Consider the following 27978-nt stretch of genomic DNA (forward strand, 5'->3'; position numbering starts at 1 on the left):
CATCTGCCCTGACGCATGTACGCCAAGCAAAATGCTTCCGTGTGCCACACTCTGGCACTCAGGCCGGGGCTTGCCTATTCCTGACCTAGGATTCTAGATGGTTGATAAAACAATTGAAAAATGCTGGAGCAAGAAATGACCCCAAGGGCTATATATAGCCCTTCATATCTCCCCTTTGTTGGCACTGGATTTATGAGCCAGATGCCTTGCTCCAGGGTGGACCCAAACCCTCAGATTAACCACGACCTTTACATTCAATAATAGGCAAATTTACTGGTACACAATAATAACAGAAAAGAATAATACAAACAATTCTATAGCTACCAATCCTAGGGCTGACATCAGAGTCAAGATGCATCTGGCCAGGACGTGAGCTTCACTCTTAAGATGTTAGACATCAGCAGCCTGGAGGTTGGAGGCTGAGCCCCTCTTCCCCTCCCCCTTTCCCCCACACCCCATAGGGTGGATGAGACAGGGTGGTGGTATGCCCTCTGTCCATGGTGCCTCAGGTTCCTCTTTTAGGGACCCTTTTCAAGGACCCTTTGTTAGGGAACCCTTTGTTGCCTAAAGTTTCTGCTTTTGTATTCTTTTTCCCTTCTGATGACTCGTTATCCATGGCTATTGCTGATTGGACTGTCTGTGGTTGTCATACTGTCCACATTCTCTCCTGTTAGCATATTCCTTTGTTTCACAAGCCCATCACATGTACACATCCTAATTTGGGCTTTCTGGGTCTTCTCCTAATTTGATCTACTCCCCCAAAACCAGAACTCCCAGGCCCCCGACTCTTGGGCCTTGTGGGGTGGGGCCACCTTATCTCATGTTACTGAGCAGTGTGGAATATGCCCACAATTTCCCAAGCTATGTGAATATCCATTGGCCTTGCTGTGTTAGACACCCTGCCTGCCTTAGAGGCTGTGAGAACTGTGCGACTGTGTGACCAAGCCTTTAGAAATAAATTAACCCTGGCTGCCACCCTGGACTATTGTGCTAATGCATATATTTTTTATCTACAAACCAATTCCCAAAAGCAAACCTCTAAATATCATTTTCTAGCCATCACCCTTTACCAACCACCTGTCAGCAAGATGCCTCTGAGTCAGTTTTAATCCACCTATTTTCTGCCCTATTAATTCCATATAAAGAAAGTGTTTTAATCAAAATGTAATGTAGTGTTACCAGCTGAAATGTCTTGGAGAAATCCAAATATACTATATCAGCACAGATAAACCATCTTATCCAATAGGCCAGGGATGCTCAACTGCCTGCCCACAGGCCAAATGAGGCCCACAGAGCCATTGTATCTGGCCCATGGGGCTCCTCATGGATCAGGAAATTTGGCAGCAGGGGAACAGTGGACATTATTATGACCACCTTTGCCTTAGCCAAACTACCAAACCCCAAAGCCTCACACAGATGGTTGGAGCCAAGCTGTGCTCCCTTCCTCCTGCAAGGCTGAGCTATGCCCCCTCACCACACATCTGGATAAGGGGCAAGCTATGCCCCTCCCCCTCCACCCAATGGGGCCAAGCCACATCCTCTTCCCCTGCAGGGCTGGGCCATGCTCCTTTTCTCCCCATGGGGCCAAGGCACAAGCTGCCCCATATCTGCCTCTGTACAGCCAGATGGTGCTCACTACACGTGCCACAGGTGCTAGATCAGGACCACCAGCCAGGTCTGGCCTGTGGACAGATTTGGCACAGTGCATCTGGCCTGCTGGGGAAAAAGGCTGAGTACCACTACTATAGGGATAGCCTGCCTGCCAATATCAAACAAACCTGTAATCTTGTAAAATAAATAAATAAACTAACTCTGACAAGCCCTTTCTTCTATGAAATCATGATGGTAAAAACACCTTCCTTCCACTTTCTCCTAGCAAAATTTTATAGATTTTTCTTGTGCTATTGCATTTATGGGGTTATCGTACTGACTGTCCAGGCTGCTGACACAGAATAGCAAAACAACAAAAAGAACAACAAAACAAAGTCTTTTTATTTTTACATAACAAAAGTGATGGAAGTTCTATTGCTTAGGTTATTTAAAACTAAACTGTATATATCTATTACAATTAAAAGGCAGATCCTGCTTTGGGAGGAACACAGAGAAGAAGTATTTCTCTCTAATTTCCTTGATGTTATGACTGCTTAAATCAATATTATCCCAGCATCCCCCAAGCTGAGTCAAAAAGGTTCACGCAATTACTTTACATAACCAACGTCAAATTAAATTACATAAAAGGTCATTTTCCCATAGCAATCTAATTTGCATTTTGTCCTAGAAAAATGTTTAAATAAAAAAACAAACCACGACCCTGGTTTAGTATCTAATAATTGTATAGCATATGCTTTTTGTTTACATGAACAAAAATTAAAATGAAATATAAAAGTAATGAGATGTAAGGGACAAAGTATCATTTGAGTTCAGATTAATATGTAGTATGTCAGATTAATATGTGAGCGGAGGGGCTGCACCTGATGATCTGCGAGGTCCCTTCCAGCCCCTAGCAATCTATGAATCTAAGTTACCTTCACATCTGTTTTTAAAAACTTTTGAACTTGGGGTTGCTGCCATTTAGACACTGACTTGGTTGTATTATGAAGCAGGACATTATTGTAGCCTCTCCAACTGAGGGAATTATTGGCAGGACAGTGTGCTGTGGAGGGACACAACAGCCCAGCGGCCACCTCTGTTCCCTATAGAGTCAGGCCCAGCCAATCAATCACTTAACTATATACAAATGTATTATTACAACAAAACCATTAAAGAGTAAGGACATACACACACACACACACACACACACACACGTATACGTATACATACACCCAATTATTTTTTTAAAATCCAGATGAACAACAGAACAACCCAAAACAAAGGATATTGATCAGACAACCTTATAACTATTAATATACAAACTATTATGTCAACTTATTTACATAAACTATAAGGCACAGTCTGCTACTATAACCAGCAACCCTAGACTACCTGGGTGCCCTCCAGGGCAGGGGCCCCACTCCTAAGGTACCGCTACAGGAAAGGAGGTGGGGGGAAAGAAAAGGAGAGGGAGACCCCAAAGACTCCTAAGCCCCCACTGCTATCACTCAGGTGCAGCCCACATGGTGCCCCTTCACAACCCTGGGAGTCCCTCCCCTGTGAGGACCCTCTCTCCAGGGTAACTTGCTACTCCACAGTCCCGGAGGGTTGTCTCCCGTTCTCTAGGTCGAGCTCCATTCTCCACTGGGCTTTCCCGCTACCTGACTCTGCTGCTGCCGGCCCCGCTTAGGGCCACATGCACCACTGTGTGTAGTGGGAGCTTCACCTTGTACTAGCGGTAGGAGGCGGGGACAGCCTTGTGCAACACTAGGGCTCGGTCTGCTCCCAGACCCTCCATGCAGCATCGTCTACACTGAGCTGCTGTCCTGGGTCAGCAGCTGTAGACCCAAGCGACCTCAAGTGGCTCCCAGGGCATCTCACCCTCTGTGCAGTGCCTCCTGCACCGAGCTCCTGGCCTTGTGTGGAGGTTGGGGACCTGAGCCACCCAAATGGCTCCAAAAATCCTGCTTCGTGCACCAGCCTGTGCACCATGTCTCTGGCCGCACACCAAAGGTTGCAGATCTGAGCCACCTCACGCAGCTCCCAGGGTCCAGACGCTGTGCACCGTGCTATGCACCAAGAGCCTAACCACTGGAGCCGTCTGCAGCTCCCCGCAGATAGAAGTCTTCAGGGGCTCTTCCTAGGCTTCTGCTTTGCCCTGCTGAGCAGCAATCCTCAGTTCTTGTAAGCCCCGCTCTTCTGTCTTCTCTGTGCCCGATGCATCTCCCTCATGTTGGGCATGTAGCTCCTTTTATACTCTCCAGGGCTCTGCCCCTGAAGTCTTCTGCACCTGACAGCTTGCAGTCTTCAATCAAGTCCAGGGGAGCTCCTCTCCCCCTCCCCTCAGGAAAGGAGTGTGACTTCTTTTCTCTTGCTGCCTTCTGATTGGTGGATGGGCTCCATCAATCGGAACAACAGAATCTCAAGCCTGGGACTCAACCCAAGCTCTGAAAGGTAAGCCTGCTACATTATAGGGAACATTAATTTTGTGAAGGGCTCCAATTTGATGTCAAAAGGTGCGTCTAAGCTGTGTTCTTCTCTTATGATAATGAAGCATGAACCAATATCGACCCTGTGCAAGGAGTTCTGAGCTAGCTGGATTACAGATGGGAGGAGCAAAGCAGGTCCTAGGGACCTGCTGAAACTGATGCTGTGCTGGAAAGAAAAGACAACCTTGTCACTGAAGCATTAGGAGGCTGCTGAAAAAGCAAAGAAGCATAGGTGCCGACTCCATGGATGCTCCGAGACTTAAGCACCCATCAAAAAAAAAAACAAAAAACCAGGTGCTCAGCACCCATGGAGCTGCTTGCAGATGTTACAAAAAAACAAACAAACAAAACAACAACAACTGAGTTTCACCAGAAGCAACTGTGATTTCAACCCGGCCCTGCAGCATCTGTAAAGATCAGGTGCTTCAGCTGGGCTTTTTGGCACTTTTAGCCAAAGCAGATTCAATCACCTATTAGATAAAAGTGCCAAAAAAATCCAACTAAAGCACCCAATCTTTACAGACACTGCAGAGCCAGGTAGAAGTAACGCACTGCCTCTTCTCACCATGTGTGAGGCTCGGCACAGAAACGCACCAAGTTAAAAGTAAAGTGCCAGTTTTGTTTTTTACACCTTTTAAGTGCCTACTGACAAAAAATATATATATAAATATATAAAAATAACCTTCTAAACTACATCAGGAGGGGGAAAGCAAAAAAAATAGAACATCTGGAGCATGAAAAAGAAGTCTGCATGACCTAGCTAAATTGAGAGAAGAGTGAACCTAATGGCTAGGAAAGGGAGTAGAACCTCTGTTGCAGTCAATCACACCTCTCCTCCCTACTCATCATAAACAGTTTCCAGTACTGCAGTATTCCTCACCTTTAGGTACTAAAAACAATTTCCAGGCTTCATTTAAGTCTTTTTGTCTTTAAAACCATTTTAGGAACCCCCTAAATCCTTCCCTCACCAGACCTTTAAATGCATTAAAGATTGACAAAGTTCAGAAGCCATGAGACACATAAGTACTTCCCAATAGCATCATGCCATCACCAAAGCCTCATGAGCAGGGAACCTGGTTTTCCCCGTTTAAAAATCCCAAATTCTCTGTTAAAAACCCCAAACATTTTCTGATAAAAGACCCCAAAATCTGCACTTTTCCATGATTAAAATGAAATGCCACTACAGGTTTCCCTCGCCTTATGTGGGTTCTGTATGTGCAAATATGTTCTTATAAGATCACCCTTTTTATACCAAAAATTCATTAAATGCAAGGTAAATTCATGCTTACATGATCGGTGTGGTAGAAGCTGACAGTCAGCTGCTTTGTGCAGTGTATTGTGGGAGTGACATGCACCAAAATATAGTCTCCTGTGTGGATCTGTGCTCCTCGCTCATCAGTGACATGTTTCTGTAGTTACTGTCCCCATTATGATAGTGTCCTGTGCTTGTGTGTACTGCTTGCTGTTGGTGAGTACCAAAATTGACTTGTAAAAAAGGTAGAAATGAGTCAGGGAATCAGTGCAGTTGAGGTCTTAGAACATATCCCTATTTGTTACTTTGTAAAGTGTGTTCCCTTTATGCGAATTTGAGTTACGCGCCCTTTTCCAGGAACGTATGTGCAACATAAAGCGAGAAAAACCTGTATATATAGAGGTATCAGTTGAACACAATGTTTTATTGATATACTTACAATTTTAAAGCAATTTGGAAGCCTACCAGTGCCTCAATCATTACAATAAAATAAATTCTAAATTATAATATAATAAAAGCCATAGCCCTTCCTGCTATGCGTCTGTCTGTCCATAACGCTCTGGGCCAACTGTGCATGCACCACTTGGAGCCTTACTGACAAATAGACACATGGGGGGAGGCAGCCAGGCCGTGCTCTGCCACGCTGGGGTGAGGGAAGGCAATGGGCAGGGGAGGGTGTGGCGCACGGCCCCGCAGAGGGGCATGGTGCATGGCCATGTTGGGGCGTGGCACATGGTGCAGGGGGGTGCCGTTTAGGGAGTGGGCACGGGGTACACAGGCAAAGCCCTCCGGCTGCAGCACGTGGCTGCACAGTGGGGCATGGCCACTGACTGCGCAGCACCATGCGGCTGTGTGCCATGCACCCCCCTGTGTGGCCATATGCTGAGCCCCCCCCCCCATGTGGGGGGGCATGACACGGGGAACCAGTGCAGTGCTGTGAGCAACGCCTGAAGGCTGCAGCACGGGGCCATGGGGTGCAGCACGCTCCCCATGCCTGATCCCCAAACAGCGCAATGCCCCCTGCAAGGGGAGCACCTGCTTGCTGTGGCCACGAAGAGCACAGGGCGTGATGGGGAGAGGGCGTGGTATGCAGGTGTGTGGGGAGCTGGCATGGGGGCATGCAGGCAGCGCCCACAGGCTGCAGCACGTGACCACGAGGCGGGGTATGGCCCCCATGCCTGCTAACCGCGTGAAACTCTGCAACCATTCCCTACCCTCCCCCATTGGGAGTGACTGCCAGCTGCAGCCGCAGGACATGCTAGGCATTGTGGGGTGTGGTGTGGGGGGGGGGGCATGACTGCAGCCACAGGTTTCTGCATGGGAAGCCGGCACAGGGCGGTACAGGAGCCCCTGAAGCACGTGGCCGCAGCACGCCCCCCCACACCACTCCTTGTGCAGCACCCTGCAGCTGTGTGCCATGCCCCCCACACCTGCAACTGGCAGTCACTCCCTGCAGGGGAGGGGGAGGGCATGGCCACAGGGTGCCACACAGGGAGTGGGCATGGAGGGCGTGCCCCACCCCGTAGCCATGTGCTGCAGCTGGCAAGTGTGCAGGCCGGGAGTGGTCTGAGGCCTTCGGGGGCGCGCGGTGCAGGCTGTGGCCAGCAGCCCTGGCACGCGGGTCGGGGAATGCAGGCTGGCGGGCTAGAATTAGGCACGGACGCTTAGCGGTTGATTAAACATTATTTTACTTGCACCGAAGATGGTCGCAGTGCAGGCAGGAAAACTTGCTTGAGTTGCGGTTACAGACAGAAAAGAAGAGAGGCGGACAAGAGTTCCTTCCACGCGAACCTCTAGCCCAATCCGGTTGAAGGCTCTAAACACACAAGCCCATCGCATCAACCGAAGAAAACAACTTGAAGCAGAGAGCTCTGGATACACTCACACAAAGTTTCCTAGGCTCCGTGGAACTTGAGCGCAGGGAAAAGGGGTTCGTCGAAGGATTGCGCTCGGCGACGGGGAGAGGCCAGAGGTTGATCAGACCCCTATAGCCTTCTCAAGGTATACGCTGGGTCCGATAGGCTCTGCAGCGCTTAGAGATCTTCACGAGACATGAAGTTCTCCTCATCCAGATGGTTGTGGAATCCTCCAACTTGGGCGGAAACCGCTCAAGCCTCTTATAAGGCTAGCAAGCCAATCACTAGCCGCCACATGGGAATAATTTAGAACTGGCCAATAGTGGGACACAAATTTGCATGCGAATGGCGGGAACTCCTCTGCACCGTGCATTTCTCTTTGCAACTAAGAAATGCACCCTGCAAAGAAAGCTCCTAGTGGCGGGAAATAATTTAGCAGTGCCGAAGCGCACACAAACAAAAATCACACCCTTGGGTTGTGACAGCAAGTACTGCCCATGTGTCCCCATGCCGGCTCCCCACACACCCTGCACAGCCTGCAGGCATCCCTCACATGCCCATGTGGCACATCCCTCCCATGCAACCACATGTCCGCGTGGCATGCCCCTCCCACCATGGTCGCTCTCTGCGCTATGCCACAAGGTCACGTGCCACACACCAGGACTGCTTCCCCAAGCCATGTGGCCACAGCCAGCGGGTGCTCCCTCTGCCATGGCCACCCCCTGCACCATACCCTGGGCTGCTCTCCGCACCATGCAGCTGCCAAGCACTCCCCATGCCATGCCACGCGGCTGCGCACCACCCCTCCCCTTGCACACAGAGCAGCAGGGAGGGAGAGTGAAGCAGGGCTGGACCCAGAATGGCAGGGGGAGCAAGACAAAACCCAGAACAGTGGAGGGGGGGGGGTGGGCAGGGCTGGACCTGGAGCAGCAAAAGGAGGGGGGGGGTGGAGCTGGACCTGGAGCGGCAGGGGGAGGGCGCCGGCATTTTGCTAGCAACTATATATTTTAGCATTTGATTTGGGGTTATTTATCATGGAAAACCAGAACTCCCACTGCGCCCTTCACTCACCAGGACTTGGGTCGAGCTGCAGCTGTCCCCATGGCTGCTTTGTGGTGCTGAGCAGCCCTGATATGCCAGTGCCCTGCCCCTGCCATTGCCCCTCACTACCCACAGCCCCCTGTCCCTCCCCAACCCTAGAGGAGGGGGCCCCCAGATGCCAGGGCTACAAGACCTGGCAGCTGTTGTGGCCAGAGCAGAGTACAGATGGTCCTCCCCATCCCCCCTGCTGGTGGCACAACCGAAGTAGAGCCTAGTAGGGCATGTGGGCAGTGTGCAGGCGGGGTCAGACCCCGGGCCCTTTTCGTCGCTCTGCACGCGGGCTGTGGCCGGCAGCCCGGGCAGGCCGGGTCGGAGAGGGCGGGCGCCAAGCTAGAATTAGGCACAGACACGTAACGGTTGATTTTAAGATTGTTTACTTACACCGAGATGGTCGCGGTGCAGGCTGAGAACTTGCTTGAGTTGCGGTTACAACAGAAAACACGAACACACGTGGAGTTTGCTAGGCTCCACGCAGACAGAACTCGAACAATCACGTGGAGTTTGCTAGGCTCCACGCAGACAGAACTCCGGATGTCCAGGACAAGCGCACATAAAACTCGTCGATACGTCTTATAGAAGGCTCCGTTCAAAGACGGGAAGAGGTGGGCGGTGGATCAGGCCATCAAACTCCTCTGAGCAACACACAGGGTTTCTATTACCCTGCCGCGCACACCCAGAGTCCCCACGAGATGGATGCGGAGTCCTCTTCGGCTTGGGCGGAAACTGCTCAAGCCTCTTATACGGCTAGCAGGCCAATCGCTAGCCACCACGTGTGAATAATTTAGAACTAGCCAATTGCAGGGCACGAATTTGCATACGACAAGCAGGAACTCTTTGCACCGTGCATTTCTGTGTTGCAAAGAAAAGGCACCCTGCAAAGACCGCTGCAAAGTAGCGGGAAAACTCCTTTGCACGCGGGTTCTCTGCGCAGCAGAACTCCTCCGTGCAATGAAGCTGTAAACCCATGGGCATAATTCTTAGTGCCGAAGCACACACAAAAAATCAGACCTTTGGGTCATGACAGGCAGGACCTGGTGTTGGAGGGCAGAGCTGGGTGGGGAGGTTTGGTGCTGCTACCAGCACCTCTGGGAGTCCTATGACAGCCACATTACCATGGCAAGGTGCCTCCTGCCTGCCCGGTGCGGATAGCAGCAGTGGAAGCAGCAGCACAGAGTTGTGCTCCCTGCTGCTGCTGGTAGGCAGAGGGTAAATCATCGTGGCGGCATGGCTGGCACTAAGCCGTCTCGCCCCAACCTGCCCTCCCACACCAGGTCCTGCCTGCTGGGCTGAGGAGGCCACTGGGGGAAGGTCAGCGGGCTAGGAAACCCTAAACCTGCAGCAGGCAGCCCACATCTGGCCCCACTCCATGCACAAATCTGGTGAGACATGTGCCCCCCGCATGCCCCTCTCCCTGTAAATGCGTACTGTGGTAGAGAGTCAGCTCCCCCACCAGTCCCCAGATGAGGCACCCATGCCTCCATCCTACTCCCCCCAGCTGGGCTCCATGGCTGCATATTCCTACCCTGACTGGGCAGTGCTCCCAGGCCCAGCCCTGCCCTACTCCCTCCTTTACTGTGGCTGCCTCAATCTGCTCCTCCCCTCTCCCTCCCCATCGCCTATGCCCCCCATGTGTCACCCATGTCACTTCACCATAGACTTACTTGCAGGCAACTAAGGGAGCTGCTCTCCACTGCTGCCTGACTGTATTGCTGGTCAAGTGCACATGGCACCCCCTGCATCCCACTCCCCCAAGCAGCCTCTTGCAGGCTAGAACTCTGCTAGCCTGTAAGGGGAATCCTGTAGTTTCCCATGTTTTTCTCCCTTAAAGGAGAAAATTAACTTTTTTGCAATGTTTTTCCATGAAAAACAAAAAACGAGGATCCCAGGATCCCTGCTAATGAGACTGAGGGGTGGCCAACCTGTGGCTCCGAAGCCACATGCAGCTCTTCAGAAGTTAATATGCATCTCCTTGAATCTTTGCACAAGCACACGGTAACCAGCTTCCAAATAAACTGGTCACCATGTGCTTGTGCAAAGATTCAAGGAGACGCATATTAACTTCTGGAGAGCTGCATGTGGCTTCGGAACCACAGGTTGGCCACTCCTGCTCTAGACCAAGGGCATCGTACTCACCTGGGGCTCCAGGCCACATCTGAACTGGGACTCTTCATGAGCCAGACTGAGCCCAGGACAGTGCAGTGGCAGCCTTGGCAGTGGCAGGTTTGAAAGTGGCTAGGGGTTCAGAGGCAGCAGCAGGTATGACAGGATTCTGGCAGGTACGGGAGGGCTCCAGGTGCCACAGTGGGTGGTGTGGGGGCAGGGCTCTGGGTGAAGTGGCAGTGAACCAAGCTCATCACCGACAGCTGTAGCCAGTGGGGCTAAAGGGCCCCAAATTTCAGAGCAGGCCAGGCCCCCCAACTTCTGATGACCCTCCAGCAGCCCAGCAGGCCAAAAAGACTGCTGTGGGGCCTGGATCCAACCCATAAGCAAAATGTTTGATATCTCTGGTCTAGATTCCAAATTATAATAGGAAGAGAGAAGAAGAAACACACTTCCCAGTTTCAGAATGCCTGACAAAGTTTAGATTAGCACAAGATCACTTTTTAAATAACCTGAAATTAACAAAGCAAGCATTTTTGCTGATGAAAATTAATTTAGATCACGGCAACAGACAGATTTAAGAATAGCTATCAAAACTGTCAGATACTCTAGTCAAAGATTTAATTTAAAGTGGGCATCACAGGTTAATAGAAAAGCTGTCAAGATATTTCTCATAATTAAAAAACGTTAACTTAAGTTTTTAATATATAACATGGAATCCTGAGACTGAGATCAGCTCTTATTTAGATTATTTTATGTTTTACAAATAAACAAAAGCTAATATTTGCTTTGGAGAGAAAAAGCATGATATTTCATGTATGTCTCCTTAAAGTTTTTTTAACGTAGCACATGTGAAAAACTGGGGGTTTTGCTTTTTTTTTTTTTTTTTTTAATGCATTCCCTCCCCTTCCCCAACCATTTCTGACTTTGTCTCTCTCTCTCTATTCCCTATAGATAAGTATAAGTGAGCTAAGACATAGGATAAGCTTCAGCATTTTATTTTGGTACAAGTTGTATTTGTTTTGTTTTTTCTCCTTCTTTATATTATATAATTATTACGTTTAAATTGATTTTTACTGTTCTTTGTTACTGTTTTACTGGTACTATATGATTTAGGCCTACATATGTAAGTTAGCATAAGTCATGTCAAGTTTCCATTTTGTTTGTCAAGTCTCCATCCTGTCCCCAGGCCCATTTGTGTAACCTATGATTCACACCTACCCGTCCTATGTACCACCTTGGTTACTGAATGAATGAGAATGAATGAGGGTGCTTGAGAGACAATGGCAGTAGGTCTAAAAATAGCTCCCTATGAATGACCAAACCATCAACACTAATACCTGGACCAATGACCCAGCCCTTGGAACCACCCTCAGCACTGCCACTGTCTTATCCCCACTGTCTTTTCCTCTTCCCCTGAGCAACCAGGTTTCTGCCTCAGTTTCTTTCTTGGCTATTTCCTCCTTGCCACCACTTATCTGCCCCTCCCCTCCCCAATACCTCAGCTGTCTGCCTCAGTTTCTAGCTCCAGTCTACCTTAAGGAAACCCAAGCCTCAGTTCCTCAGCCAGTTTCTCTGTAGTCCACCAGTTCTAATCCTGGTCCTGGCAACTTTCACTCCCTACACTTTAACTAACTCTCTCACACCTTAACCTTCCCCCAAATATCCCAGGTACCCCAAGCACACACATACACACTGTATCATCCAAGTCAGGAGCTTACCTGTGCGTATGTGTAGGTGGGTTGTGTGTGTGTGTCTCATTGTGTGCATGATATACGAATCAGTGATCTGTGTCCAACTTTTGGGGTTATAGTGTATGTGCTTGAATTGGCGATAGGTATGCATGTGACTAGGCTGGTTTGGATGTGTATGTGCCTGAGCTGGTAGTGTGTGTGCGCGCATGCACCTAATTGATTTGTGTGTTTGTATATGTGCAATTGTGTCACACCCTCCTATCTAACAGTGCAATATTGAGATCCTGAGAGTTGGGCTGACCCCACAGGGCAACACACAAATGGGGAGCAAATCGATGTGGATACCCTTTGTTGAGCCATGACAGAAAAACCATTGGTGCAAAAAAAAAAAAAAAAAAAAGGTAGTAGTAGACTCTGCCACTTTATTGGCTCAGATGTCTAGTACCTTGTTGCACTTTCCATGCTCAGCCAGCCCATGGGGCTGGCTCGGTGAAGAACATGCCACTTTCCCTCCTGCACTACATCCACACTTCAGGTTTGGGGCAGCAGGGAAAGGTTTTCCCCAATGCTCCACACTCACGCTGCTGAGCCAGGTTTCCCCACTGCTCCATACTCACACCATAGGTCTGGGGGAGCAGGGCAAAGTGTTTCTCTGTTCCACCAGCCCTGCAAGTCTGGCAGGGCGTGGGAACACCTAGCATTTTCCGCAGCCCTGGACTCGTACTGGGCAAGGGAGCATCCGGCATTCCCCCGCTGCTCCAGACTCACCATGTGGTTGGCTGAGCGCGGAAGCACTTTTCCTTGCTGCCCCAGACCCACAGTGCAGGCCTGGGACTGCAAGGAAAGTGAAGAGATCACATTGCTGCTTGTCCTGCACCAGCAAAAGTGGGACAAAGAGCAACGTGTATTTTGCCCAGTGAAGCGAATCAGTTGTGCCGCCATGCATCACAGCAGTCTGCTTCTAGCCTTAGACACACTGGGTATGTCTAAGGAATACAGTATCTTTGCCATTCATTTTCCAATGCAATTTTTAGTGTAATCCATATCTCCCTACATTGTCATATGCACATAATTAAAACAGATGCAAACAACATGACTGTATTTACTCAAATACAAAACAAGGTTTTTTTCCCCTTAATCAACATAAGGGAAAAGGCCCTTTGTCTTAGTAATGGAAACCAGCTGTGGTGTGAATTAAATGCAGCCAATACTGAGCATGAATATAAAACGCATGGGAACCTACCATACGGACAGATTAATACAGTTGAATAAGACATATGGTAGTGGCCATTGAGTGCATTCCTTCTCAGTGCTGACCCTTTTTCAGGTCATGGTGAGCTACTACATTTACTATAATTTCAAATTCCTCTTCATTCCCATAGCTGAGCTGTGCCTTTCTTTCCCATTTCCAATCATTCATTTATCTTCACCAGCCTTAAACGTCTTGCAAACATTACCAAACAGGCCCCCAAACAGTTGACTTAAACTGCCTCTGTCAGTCCTTCTCTCAGCCTGTCGCATATGATTAGTCTGGCCCCAACCCTTCATAAGGTGAAGCCAAACCAGGCTGCCCTGTGCCTCATCTGCATATACATTTTTGGAGAATCCTAGGATTCATGATAAGTACACCTGGTTCCAGTCATGAGTAGGGGCTGATTAGCACATTGATCCTTTGTGGGATGTATCTGAAGCACACACACACACACACACACACACACACACACACACAGAGTACTGCTGAGCATGGCTTGAAATGATATCAACTCTGCTAGGGCCCAGCCCAATGAATTAAATGGTAAATTATGAGCCTTTTAGCTTTGGACTAATATGCATAGTTTGTTCTATATACAAGTAAGTGCCAAAGTGCTAGTTAAAAGTGTGTTTATGGAGTACCTGTGCTAATTTTCAAGGTCAGTCTTTTCAAATTCGTCCTTCACTTCCACGTGTTCAGGGACAGCAGCAGGGCCATCCTCTTCCTGGTGGAGGGGCTGAGGCAGACTAGACAGAAAATTGGGGGAAGGGAGTTTCCTATACATCATCTAAACATGGGCCCCACAGGCCAGGCCAGGAACACCACGCTTCTGCAGCAGGAGTGGGGCAAGCAGCAGCAGCCTACTAGGGAAGCAATGGCCTTGGACAGAGGTGGCTGTGGAGGGGCTATGTTGAATTTTGGGGTGGCTATAGGCTCCCCCAGACTCCACCCTAGCGCTGTCCCTGGACAACAGGGTCTGACAGTAGGGAAGTGGATGAAGGAACTGCAGGAGAAAGAAGTTGGGGGGGACAGAGGGCAAGGAGGTTGCTTGACCCCAAGATGTATTTTCCCTACTGTAGCAATGGGAGGGGGTAAAATTCAAGACAACCCTCCAATAATTAGATTCTATACATGGAAACTTATATCAAATTTATAAATTTTCCATATATACCATCTAATTATGGGGGGGTGGGGGGGACAGACTAACTATCTCATAATCAGTGCCCTCTTATATACGAGTAAATACAGTACTTTAATTAAAATTATTTGTTGTTTATATTATAATAGTATGTAGAGCTCAGGGTTTCATGGTGAAAGACACTGTACAAATATATAATAAAAGATAGTGCCAGTTTTAAACAGCGTAAATTCAATATGGACAAGACAGAGAATCATAGAAAGGGAGCACCATTATCTCTTACAAAGGGGAAACTGAGGCACACAGTGATGATGTACTTGCCCAGGTGATCAAGGGAGTCTGTGGCAGAGCCAAGAACTCAGATCAAATCTTCTGGAACCAGTGTAGTGCCTCACTCAATTCCATCTTCATTGTCAATGTTAAAATACTGACCCCACTAAATGACCAGCAGTTTAATTTTAGCCTGTTTGATCTCAGTTTCATGTTAGGCATTCTATTTGTCTGGTAGCTATATAGAGAAGATGAAAGCACCTATGAATAGCAGTAATTTAAATGGGTCTTCTAAGCTGACATTTCATGCAGTTTTATTTCTTTAAAGAAAATATGATTGTGCTCTCTTCCTAAAACAAAAAGCTTACAATACACATTTCCAGCACATCCACCACTGTGTTCTTTAGACACACTATCAACTCAAGGTACAACAAATTCTATCAACAGCTATAACAATCTACTCCTATCCCTTTCAACCAATTTCTTTAAAGGGATAAATCTAGGTTGGCCTTCATGTGTAAACACAACCATACTCAATTACTGCACAAAAAGAGGATGTTGGATAACAACCCATAAAAAAAGTAGTTAGGCTAATGAGTCTGGAGTGCCTTGGTACCTTTCGTTGTATGGAGTTCTTTTTGTCTTTTTCTAAAAATTGGCAATTTTAAGGGCTTTTTTCTAATTTTATCTGCATTTATCTGCATTTTCTTTCTTTTATTTGAGAATAAAGTTCTGAGGTTTCATTACCTCATAATAAATATCAGACAATTTCACAGATGTCAAGGCTATAAGGCATAGCTTGAGCTCCTGTGTATCACAGACCATAGAAATTCACCAAAATATCTGTGCATAGAGCCTGATCATTTGTGTTTAACTACTGCATATCTTACAGAAAGACTTCTAGTCCTGAGCCAGATTTGGAAGATGGAGAGTCCACCAGTTCCAAAGGTTAATCATACCTCACTATTAAACATCAGTGCTCTATTTCTAATAGAAACCTGTGTATTTAACTTCATAGATTCACTGGTCTGGTTTAGAAAAGAGAATCAGCAATAAAATTCAAAACAGAGAAACATGATAACATTTAATAATATAAAATTAAGAGGTAGAAATTGCATAAAATTGATTAGAAAAACAAAAGGAGACAAGGAGAGAGCAATGGCTAATACACTTAAGAACAGTAAGGAGGAGGATCTTTTAAATGTATTGGGAATAAAAGGAGTCCTAATGGAAAAGATAAAATGGTCAATAATGTTGAAATGATATTGAAGTGCTTCTTAAAAGAGCTGGCCAAACCCTTTCCCCCTCCCCCCCAAAAATAAAACAAAACAAAAAACCAAAACATACTGATCCATCACAAGGCTGATTTTCAAGTTTTGGAATACCAGAAAACACTGGAAAAAGTTAACATCTACCACGGCAAAGTGATATGACCGAAGAATTTTAGGATTGCCAACCTGATGGCAGTCTCAGGCAAAATAATACTGGACTCGCTTAACAAAGAATTAAAGGAGAATAACAATTAATGTCAGTCAACCTGAATTTAAGGAATAAAGGTCATGTCAAATGCTTGGTTGCTAAAGGTAATGGTGCTGATGTAACGTACCATTTAAACCACTTGATGTGGTCCTCCATGACATTTTGACAGAGAAACAATGGTTTAAACACTGGCTAACAAGTCTCACCATGTAGCTGTAAATAACAATACATCATTTTTCAAGCAAGATCCCAAGGGTTTGGTCCTTGGCCTTATCACTGATGTGGAGTGATCTGGTTCACTCAATAAAATTGAGCATAACAAAACAATATACGTTTCAATTAAGCTAAATGTAAAGATATGCACTGAGAAATAAAAGCATATAAGCCAATCTTACAGGACCAGGGATTATCCTGGGAAACATCATCTCCAAAGATGACTTATGGGCCAGAGAAGTTAACCAGCTAAAGATGAGTTCACAGTGCAACTCTGTGACCAAAAGGGCTAGTCAAATACTTAAAAATGGGAACAGTGAGTAAGACTTAATATTACCTGTCTATTTAGAACACGTGGAACTGTCACTGGCATGCTGCGTCCAGCTGTGATGCCACAATTCAAGAAGGATATTGATAAACTGAAGATATGTCAGAGAAAAGTTACAGGAAAAAATGAAAGGACTAGAAAATGTATCTTCAAAGGTGATGCAAAGAGCTCAAATCAGTTTGGCTGCCTATGATTGTCCTGTACTTGCTCACTAATTTTTTACATCAACAACAGATTTGTTTTCCAAAAATAAAATAAAATAATACCCCAGTTCAACAAGAATTAATTCAGGGGAGCCTTATCATGTTTTATTCAGCCAGTCAGGCAGTAGATAATCGCTTCTGCCCTCAAAATTTGTGAATAAATAAAGGCCAGATTTTTAAAGGCCCCAACATTTTGAAGAGTGCTCAGCATGCTTTTCAAAAGCATTCGGGCATGGAAATCAAAAGGGAGTTAGGCTTCCAGGGACAGTTCCACAAGATCCCAGGTACCTATTTACATCTTTAGACACCTTGCCTTTAAAAATCTGTCCTTTGACTTTTTTTTGATAAATTACATACAGAAACTTTGTCTTGTTAAAATGTATTAGTTCAACAGCATTTTAGCAGGTGTGCTCAGCCCTTGGCCCACATGGCAGATCTAGCATACAGAGCCATGTGATTCAGCCTGTAGGGATCCCCAAGGCTCTGGAAATTTGAAAGGTGGTGAGAAGTGATCATTCATGCCACCAGCACTCCCCTACCTCCAAATTTCCAAGCACCACAGACCAGATCCATGACATGTCTGGGGCTGGGGTGACAGCCCCAATCTAGCACATGCAGGGTCAGGGCTGGGGCAAGAGGTCCAATCCAGTACACACAGGGCAAGGGCCTTGGCTAGAGTGGTGGGCCCTATCCAGCATTCATAGGACTGGGGCAGTAGGCCCAATCCAGTGATAGGTCTGCGGCAATGGGGCCTGATTTGAGCTAGGGCTGAGGCAGCGCACCTAATCTAGCATGTACAGGCCTGGGGCGGCAACACCCTATTCAGTGCACGTGTGGCCAAGGCTGGAGATGGAGGCCCAATACATCACAGGAGCTAAGGCCCTGGCCACAATATAACTGTACAACCTTATGCACACTGGGTCAGGCCCACATGCCAGATTCAGCCCACCAAGCCACCCACCATCTTAATCTTAAAAAAAAAAAATTATTATTGTTTCAGAGATGTTCTAAGAATGCAACACTCCCAGATATTTTCCAATTCTAATGTAGCTGCATAATTCAACAGGCCACTTTAGCAAAGAAATTTTTAAAGCTGTGGTTCTATCCCTAAGTTAGTATAACATTAACATTTATTTTTTTAAATACTTCTCCTAGCAAAATTTTACCCAGGATCATATATAAAAGTTTAATAAAGAAGATAGAGGATTTAGGCAGAACAGTCCAATCCTAATTTACTTTTGCAACATTTCCTGTGCTGCCACCCACAAGCCACTGTGGTTTTCAACAGTTCCCATCAGAGATGCTTATGTATTAATAGAACTATTTTTACAGATGCGTAAACAACCATCCCCTGAATCAACAGACTCATCATTCACTTTCAAGCTGCAAGGGCCCAATCCAAAACCCACTTAATCCTTAAAGAGGCTCTCGTTGACATCGACAGGCTTTGGCACAGGCACCACTGCCCACAGGTGGGAGACAACCAGGAATTCTATCCTGGCCCTTGGCTGTCTTATTTTTTGAATGAGTCGCAAATGACTGTTATGTAAAATTTGGAGACTTCACATAAAAGGAAAAATTAACAATTGAGCTATGCTACTCTTTCTTAAAATACAGAAACATAACTAAAAACAGGCCTGACCTTACATCCAGCAACTACAAATTGATGAATGTCACGTAGAGGAGAGTTCAACAGAAGCAACCTAAAAACTTCTTCTAAGGCTGAAAGTTTCTGTGAGGTGCACTGGAAACAGGGCCTAAGTATTCTTGACCTGAATGATGCAATCCTTGTTATAACACTACCTATATTTCATTTACCTCTAAAAGTTAATGTGTGTTTGTTTGATGGTGTGGGGAGCACAGCCTTTTATATTGTGGGAACAAAGTCTAATCATCTCATCTGTATCTTTCATTAGCTTCTATTGTGAACTATCACAATGTCTCTTTTGATCGGTGTCTAGAGCAAAATCCTCCTATTCTTAAAAATTTGCTAATACAGTAATATATTTTTACTTCAGATTGTGGTACTATAACAGAATTAGCCATTTATGTGTGGGAAGTGGGGGAGGGGATCAAATAATTTAGCCATAAACAGGCATTTTTCCTCAGAATTTTAAATGAAAAAAAAAAAAGCAGTTAAGCTAATATATAGTCTTAAATATATACAACACACAATATGTTAAATACACACAAAAATACAAACAAATAAAATTCAGTATCTCCTTTCTTTGAGATATGTCCATCTGTTCTTGTAAAAACATTGGCTTTTATCTTCAACAGTCCCTTTCACAGCCTGGGATTTACAATCCTCTTTCACTCTTCATTCTGCTAGGCTAAAACAAGCCAACCTCCTCTAGATAGGTCTATAAGACTCAAGACATCTTATTGGCCCAGCACCAAATTATCACATCTATTCTACCTTCAGTCCTGGATCTAGTGCACACAAAGCTAGTGTTCTACATCTCTGTACAGTACTTCCTCATGTAGTACAGTGATACACATGGTCCCTACACTCTAATCCCCCATATATCCTGCCTAACCTTCTCTGCACCTGTCCCAGTGGGAGTTCATCTTTCTTCCAACAGACGTGATCAGAACTGCATTCCATCTGGAAACATCCTTCCCAGTTCATCCCAGGCTTGCAGTTGCCTTTTTCCATAGCAATAAATTGCTACCACCTGTATTTACAGTTGATGTCAATTGCTATATTACTCCATAACAAATTTTACTGGTCCCTTAGGGTGCCTATACACGAGCAGCAAGGCTGCTTCAACACAGTGAGCAGACTCAATTAATTGAGTCTGCTGGAGCATGGTAATTACCACACTGCAGCAGACTCCAGCATCTCCTGTATCAACATCCCTGCTCTGAGAAATAGTGGCGGGGATGTTTTAACCAAAGCTCATCAAATGAGCTGTAGTTAAAACACCCTCGCTGCCATTTTTCAGCACAGGGGCACTGATACAAGAGACACTCCAGGTACTTTAATTTAGAGTGGCTCTCAGAACCAGTCTAATTAAAGCACTTTCCCCCCTCCCCCACTCCCAGAGCATGTGTATAAACCCCCTTAGGTTCAAAATCCTGCTAACTGCTAAACACTTTTAGTTTTAAATGTGTTATTGGTCATTTATATTTACAGAGCTTAACAGAGCCATTTTTCAAACTCAGTGCTGCCCCGCCATACATCTGGGGAACTCCCACATTTATTGGCAACTCTGGTTTTCTAATCTTCCAGAACTAATCAACTGCTTGGCAGGAGTTTGCCACGTTCTGTCTTTCCTGAATCCTCCATCTTACAGGGTGCATCTACACATGCAATTAACGAGATGCAATAAAGTTATGAAGTTTCATTACCTCCTCATAAAAAGATCTGATAATTTCACAGATGTCAAGGCTACAAGGCATCATCACTACATCATCTATAGCTTGAGCTCCTGTGTATCACACAACATAGAAATTCACCAAAGTATTTCTGCATAGAACCTGATAATTAGTGTTTAACTACTGCATATCTTACAGAAAGACTTCTAGTCGTAAACCAGAGTTAGAAGATGGAGAGTCCACCAGTTTTAAATGTATTGCTCCCAGACACCACATCTTCATGGGCACCCAGGACCACAGCCCATTGAATTGGGTCAGAGCAGCCCCAGCTGGCAGCAGGCCCCAGGAGTCAGCCTGCCAGCTCAGGCTGCTCTGACCTGGCTCAAGGTGCTGCAGAGGAGATGGCCAGGGCACAAGGGTGCTCCAGTGCAGGGTTGGCTGGCAGGCAGTCCCTCCACTGAAGCGCCCTTGTGCCCCAGCCATCCCTGTCAGTGTCTACATGTGCATTGCTGTGCACTAAAGAATGCCACCACAGGTTAGTATTTGTATGTACATGTACTAACCTGCAGCAGAGTTAATTAGTCTCCCACAGTCTAATAGGGTTGCATGTGTAGACACTGAGATTTTTCTGCACAGCTAATTAGGCAGCTCTGGTCAGTAAACATCTCATGTAGATGTAATCAGTGATTCTTATTTTAATCTCTTTCACTACATTGGTCATTGTGTGAATTTAGTATAATGGCTTTTATCTTTTGTATATGTTTGTTTTTTATCATTTAGCTTATTCATCACACCTAACATCTAAGACAACCATAAAAATAAGATCATAGGAAAACAGGACTGGAAAGGACCTCATTGGGTCATCTAAGTCCATCCCCCAGCTCCAAAACAGTGACTAAATGATCCCAGGCAATTGTCTAACATGCTCTTGAGAACTAACAGGGATGGAGATGCCACATCTCTCTAGGTAGTTTATTCCAGTACTTAACACCCTCATAGTGAAAAAGTTCTTCCTAATCTGCAACCTTCCTAAATTTCCTCTCCTACAGTTTGAAGCCACTGCTCCTAGTCCTGTCCCCTACAACCACAGAGAATCCTCCATCTTCATCCCCTTTAGAATCCATTTGTAGCTAGAAGTGTAGGATTTTAGTCTTCTTGAAGTTCAAAGAAAACAACTATTTCAATTCAACAACCTGTTATTAAAAACTTCAAACAGTCTGCAAATAAATACATAATCTAAAATATGAAAGATATATTAGAGAACAATTCACCCCAGAAGACAAGAAATTAGTCATGAAAATCATCTTCCAAAATTAAAAAAATATTTCAAGGGAAGACAAACCTTTAAAGCCATCAGGATAGACTTCTGGAAGAAATTTAGTGCTGATATCGCCCTGAACAAAGCGTGGATGGATTATCACTTCTCGCAGCAAAGCAATATTATGAGTCACACCTAAAAATAAAACAATGAGTCAAATCAGATGAATGTCATTCCCAAACAACACTGGGAAAGCCATAAAACAAAATGAAATAAGCAGCCCTACAGCCCCCAAAACACACACACACCCACCCACCTCCCTCTAAATTCCAGTCAACAAATTTGGTGTCCACAGACCTAGAGAGACACCTTAAGTGACGTTCCTAGTCCACTCATGACATAATCATATGTCATTTTCTAATTAAATCTACATCCACTTTAAATATATTTTTGTGAAGGTTGTATAATTAAAAGAAAAAAAAAGTCATATGTGTCTCTATATCACTTTGTCAATTGTAATTCATAAAAAAAAAAATGATCGAGCTTAACAAAAAAAATTTAAACATATTTATATTTCATACATTTTTACACAACTCTGCCTGGCAAAATCTCTAATCAAGTTTTAATGTTTATATTTTGCATTATGTGGCATTGTGGGTATAAAAACAAGCAATTGGTGCATGGTGCTGGTATGACCCATAAAGTATAGCTATATAGCAGAATGGTACACAATGGCAAAGCTGCAAACCGGGTGGTTGATATGCCACCCAGACTGGGTGCGAGCTGCAAAAAAAATAGACCTGAGCAAAAGAATTATCCACATAAAGGACTACTAAATAGGACTTTATAGGTTAAGTATAGCTGAAAGCCCTATCATCATGCTGTAAATCCCAATGCAACCAAAGGAATCAACCACCAAGAAAAGGAAGGAAGAGCTACTGGATTTGTTCAAATCTAAGACAATCCCATGGGAAATTCATAAATTTGTTATAATTTTGCAGGTATAGAATCTAATTATTGGAGTCTTTAATTCATCCGCCCCCCCACCCCCCAACCACTGCAGGGAGGGAAGGCAGTTGGACGGTGGGATAAGTAATGTGAGGAAGTCAGGTAGCCCCCTGCCACCTCTTCTCCCTGCTGGCCTGCCTGCAGCCTCAAGACCCCCTTCCCCCTCCATATCTGCTCCCACTCTTGCTCCTCCCCCTGCCTCTGCTCCCTGCCTTCCCTCTGCCTCCATCTGCTGCTCCCTCCTCTCCCCCCCCCCGCCATAGCCTCCGCTTCTCAATTCTTCCCCCTTACACTTCCTCTGCACCCACAGGCTCCATTCCCTTCATAGCCTGGGGCAGTGAGCATTGCCCAATCCCAACTCATGTAGCAGCCATGCAGGCTGCCTGATGTGGGGCCATGCTCAGTGCCTGAGCTGCAGCATGGACATAGCCTGCCTGCAAGTAGCAAAAGCAAGGGGGGAGGGAGGGGAGGGAGAGAGGCAGGTCTGGGAGCAGAGGCTGTGTCGTGGGGAGATAGGGGAAGAGGGCAGAGTCCAGAGGTTGCAGGGGCAAGCAGCAGCTATAGCTATGGCCCCAACGCCGGGTAGGGGCTGAAGCCCAAGCCACAGCAGCCACCTCCCCCCCCACTTATTTCTAAAACAAGGGGTTTTTCCCATATGTTAAATGAGGGAGACCTTGTCTTAGAATCAAGTGAATACAGTAAGCAACCTAATTAATTTGTTTTTCTGCATTTAAATCAAAATGCCTTCTCATAACCATAACTTATGATGGAGTCAATACCTCTGAGCAAACTTGCACTAAACAATGCTGGCTAGAAATCTTTATAATTAAAAGGGTTATAATTAGATAACCATTGATTTACATAAACAGTATGACAATGTTCAGTCTCTGCAGTTTGACTGCAAGATTGAGTATAATAAAGGAACACAGAAAAAGAAAGGGGAAATGAGGTAGCAAAGAATATAATGCCTTCATCTCTGAATTTGAATACAACTGCTACTTGGTATAAAGATTTTTTTTAAATCACCTTAAGGGTATCACAGATATATCATCTCCAAAAAGGATAATTTAAGAGTGTCTGGTAAGGAGCTTACTTCTATCAGAAATATACATCTCAATTCTTCAATTTGGAGAAAACTTTAACAAGAGATTTGAAGAGGTACTGCCAGCACAATATAGAAATGGCTAGAAAACAACGCACCACATTAAACTAAGGTATTTCATAGAAGAAATTGCTTAATTGATCCTACTCATAAACATAATTTTAAATAATGAAAAAAAAAACTTGCTATATCACCTGCATTCTACTAGCTTGCATAGTCAAACTGCAACTGTAAATCTAACTATTTACATTTTCTTTCTGAAATGGAGATATAGCCACAAGGAAACCAATGGTACAGTAAATATGAGGGAGACTTTTTAAGTGTACTATTTCTTTTCCCTTTGTATTTCTCCTGTTTAGAAGCATGAGTAACATTCTTGTTATCTTATGCATGACCCAGTTCAAACAGCTTTAAAACCCTTTTCCTCTTACAGCCTGCTGCTGGTGTGAATTTTCTTGCTCTCTGTGTGGCCGATACTGAAACCACTTTCAAAACATGGAATCAGACTTTGACGTCATTGAAACATGTTGCTGTAGCTTTATAAAATAGTTCATGAGCCATTAACCAGCACACTGAACTCAACTAGTTCAGTAATGACACATTGACCATTTGATTAAAAGATCAGCCTCTATACCACCTGTTGACTAAGACATCTAAGCTCCTTGGATATTTACATTCATAAAACATTCATTTTGTTTCACATATCTCCACTGAACAAATTTAGTAAAAAAAAAAAAGGAACATTATGATAGCTAAAAGAAAGCAGCTTGCAGACAAGTATGATCTGTATCCTGGATATTACAGAGCAGGGACCCAAGTCTAAATGTACCAACTTCCCTGCTCCCCCCACCAATTTTCCCATTTGAATAGAAAATACAATAAGTTAAAGTATGACAGATTTTCATCTTTTTAAGTGCAGCTTCAGGATTGTAATTAGAACACAAAGGAGTAGCTCTTCAGTGTTCTCTAGCTTTGACTGAATGCGTAATGTAATACATTACAATGTGAAACCAGATCATCTCACATTTTTTCTTTCCAAAGCTGCTATAAGATCCCTGGTGAGATGATGGCTGATGACAGATGACAGAGATCTTGGTATCTCAACTGACTACCCCAAAAGACTTGAAATCAAAAATGATTATGAATATCTTAATTCATTCCAAACCATGTGCATCTCAAAAATCAGAGGTTTCTGCAGTGCTTTCAGATTTTAAAATCCTTTTATAAGCTCAATAGAAGCAAACAAACAGGTGTTTGGGCAGCAATCTAACAAGTGTGATCTACATATGTAAATCAATGTTTTAATATGCAATAGTTTCAATTTAAAGTATTATGAAAGATTGCCTTCATCTCTCCCCAAGATAACTTGTTTAAACAGTGAATGCATGGCTAATCATCTACTAAAAATGAGTTTATAACTTCAACGATGTTCTAACTGCACACGTAAAAAAATAATAACGTGTCACCCTAAGCTTTCAGAAGTCTAGAAGTTTTAGATTTGCAATTTAGCATGACCTCTGCCAAAGTTCATAAGGTCCCCATCTGTGTGTGAATAACTGCCAGGCTACAGAAATGTGGACCCCTAGAGCAGCTTGCTCCTGACTACCTGCTGCTTCCAAAACACTGGCCAGACATTAGCCCCACACTCTCATAGGATCAAACAGAGGCCAACAGGCATTACTTATTTCAGGCAAAGTTAGAATCTAAACTGTACTATATTATATCTGGGCTTCAGTAGGGTTTTGTGGGGGTGGGGGGATTGTTTTTGTTTTCAACTAGCTTTGCAATCAACCCAGGACAAAATCATCACATTTTATAATCCAAAAAAAAAAAAAAAAAAAAAAAAGATTATGAGAGAAAAAGTCACTAAATGAGGTGTCATTTTGTATCCTTCATAAACACCTTTTTAAATTTCTACCTCTTTCACACTGTTAACAATTGCCAGTACAAGCAAGAACTGCAATTTCAACGTTGTTCCTCCCTCTGAATCATAAAATACATTAGTGGAATAAGTGTAAAAAAGATCATTTCTTCCCATTCCTTATTCCTTTTTTTCCAATCAGATTATCCACACAATATTAATGAAAACTAAAGTTCTGCCTTACAATGGACACTGAGGTCTTTATTCAACAAAGATTTCAATTTTAATACAATATTCTTCAAGAAAAGACTCATAAAAAGTCAGAAATTCTAGCTTTTAACTTACAATGAGCTAAGAAAACGTATCACTTGGGTCCAATTAATTTTGTGGTCTGAACCTATTGAACCTACTCCCCACTGAACATTTGTGCACATTGCGTAACTACAACAGCATTCAGCACAGTTTGATTAGTAATCTCTGTTTTGAGGAGGCCCCGGCATGAGAAAAGAAGATCCAATATCCACTGCTGATTCCATCATGCAGTTTTCATACAGCCTACTTGTCTGCATTGTGCTTGGTCCTATTTCAGGCTCTACGGATTCCGTTCACGGACCCAAATTAAAAATATTGCTAACTTCATCACGGTTTTTTTTACAACTGATTAAAAAACTGCAATGTAGCTTATATTTCTCCTTCTCCAAAACACCAGGAAGATCAAGCTAATATTTAATTTTATATAAAATAAAAATTTACAGAAGGTCTATGGATAGGGCGATACGCAAATCACAGTACTTAATCACTAAAAATCAGGGAAAAAAAATGGGTTTTGTGCCTTAGCATTCCACAAGCAAGATTTTCACTATAAATATTTACTGACACTAAACATATTCAGTGTTGATTAGCCCTTTTGCAGTAGTAAGCTTCTGTCAGCTTGACATTCGCAAACACAAATCTGCATTTATCCATGTAAACTTAATTGGAGTCCTACATGCCTCTCCACAGATAAACAATTCAATATATTTAACTTGCTGCGAATTTTAATTGTGTTAAGTGGAATGGAAAGAATGTTATTTGCGTAGTTATTGATTGCTAAAACCTAACATTCATTTTTATTCAGAATTTAAATTGACAGAAAATAATTTAGCATTGCTATTTTGAACAAATTCTCTAGTACTGTACTTTACATGTAATGAAGTTTAATATGTAATCCATTTCATTTCAACATGAGGAAAAAAAATTGAAGCACTGAATTCAGCACTGAGTTGCTATTCCTGATAATATCATCATTTAAAGATTTAGCTATAATACGCCAAATTCTGTTCAGTCACACCCAACATAAAACTACAGTAACTCCCAAGACTTCATAGCTGTTGAAAACACCGCCTTAAAAAAATTCCCAAAACAGATATTGAGAATATAATAGCCTAGTGCCAAATTCTGTCACTGGAAGCTCATATGTAGATTCCACACACTTCAGAATGAGCTATCTATGCAAAGTTGAAAGAGCAGCAAAGGAAAAGGAAAAAATCTTTTTTTTTTAAATGTATCATGGGTGCACAAGGATTCACATAAAATCTTCACTCAGGAGCACTACTCCACTGATGCCAGTAGGGGTTGCACAAAATATAGCAACAAAACTACAAAGCCTATAAGTATCACATTTGTGCTTACCCTCTTAATACATTAGCACACGGAAAAGAAAATGACTATATAGTAACATAAGAAAACATTATTTCAACTTAAAACCAAATATTTTAATAAATGTACATATGAACTTCTTGGCTAGGGACAGAAGTTGCACATAAACCGGTTTAGGTGATCAGAAACTGGTTCAAACCTGTAACAGAACAGAAGCCCAGTGCACATAAACCAGCTTCAAAATAGCTGAAATTGGTTTAAGATAAACCTGATTGAATGTAGTATCAGACTTAACTGATTTGGGTCAAACCAGTTTATGAAACTTCTGTCCCAGACCCCTTCCTGGTTCAAGTTAAATCACAGTCCCTCAGCATGCTTTTCAGCCCTGGGCTGGACTGGGCTGTCTGCTCCAGAGGGCAGGGTTGGCCTCACCTTTTTGCTCCCTAGCTGGAGCAGTGAGGGCTGACAATGAGGTTGGGGGGCTGGGGATGCCACCCAGTCTACAAAGGGGAGGGAGGCTGTCCCCCTCCAGTAAACCCCAGTTGGGGGCTGGGGTCAGGGAGGGGGGCTGAGCACCCCTTCCCCCCATTCAAAATTACTGCTGGCTGCAACTGTGGACTACAAAACCCAGAGGCACCAGGAAGCAGGAAGAAGAAATGATGAGCAACCCTGCAGAGTCCTGCTGTTGTAACTCTGGACTGCAAATCCCAGAGACCTCAGGGGCAGCAGGAAGAGGAAGTGAACACACAGCTAGAGAGCTGTACTCTAACACCCCTGGCTTCTGGTTTGAGCCACTGCAGGCATGTAGCTGCATTTCCTGAATCA

General features: G+C 44.4%; 1 protein-coding gene across 1 annotated transcript in view; it reads right to left on the bottom strand.

Moving 5' to 3' along the window:
* The window catches only part of PCCA (propionyl-CoA carboxylase subunit alpha), a 476911-nt gene that overhangs the window by 208499 nt on the left and 240434 nt on the right, over nucleotides 1-27978 (bottom strand). The window contains exon 17 of the mRNA XM_059721102.1: nucleotides 21629-21739. Coding sequence (XP_059577085.1) covers nucleotides 21629-21739 — 111 coding nt within the window. The remainder of the gene's footprint in view (nucleotides 1-21628; nucleotides 21740-27978) is intronic.

Source organism: Alligator mississippiensis, chromosome 1 (genome assembly GCF_030867095.1).
Source record: "Alligator mississippiensis isolate rAllMis1 chromosome 1, rAllMis1, whole genome shotgun sequence".
NCBI lineage: Eukaryota > Metazoa > Chordata > Crocodylia > Alligatoridae > Alligator > Alligator mississippiensis.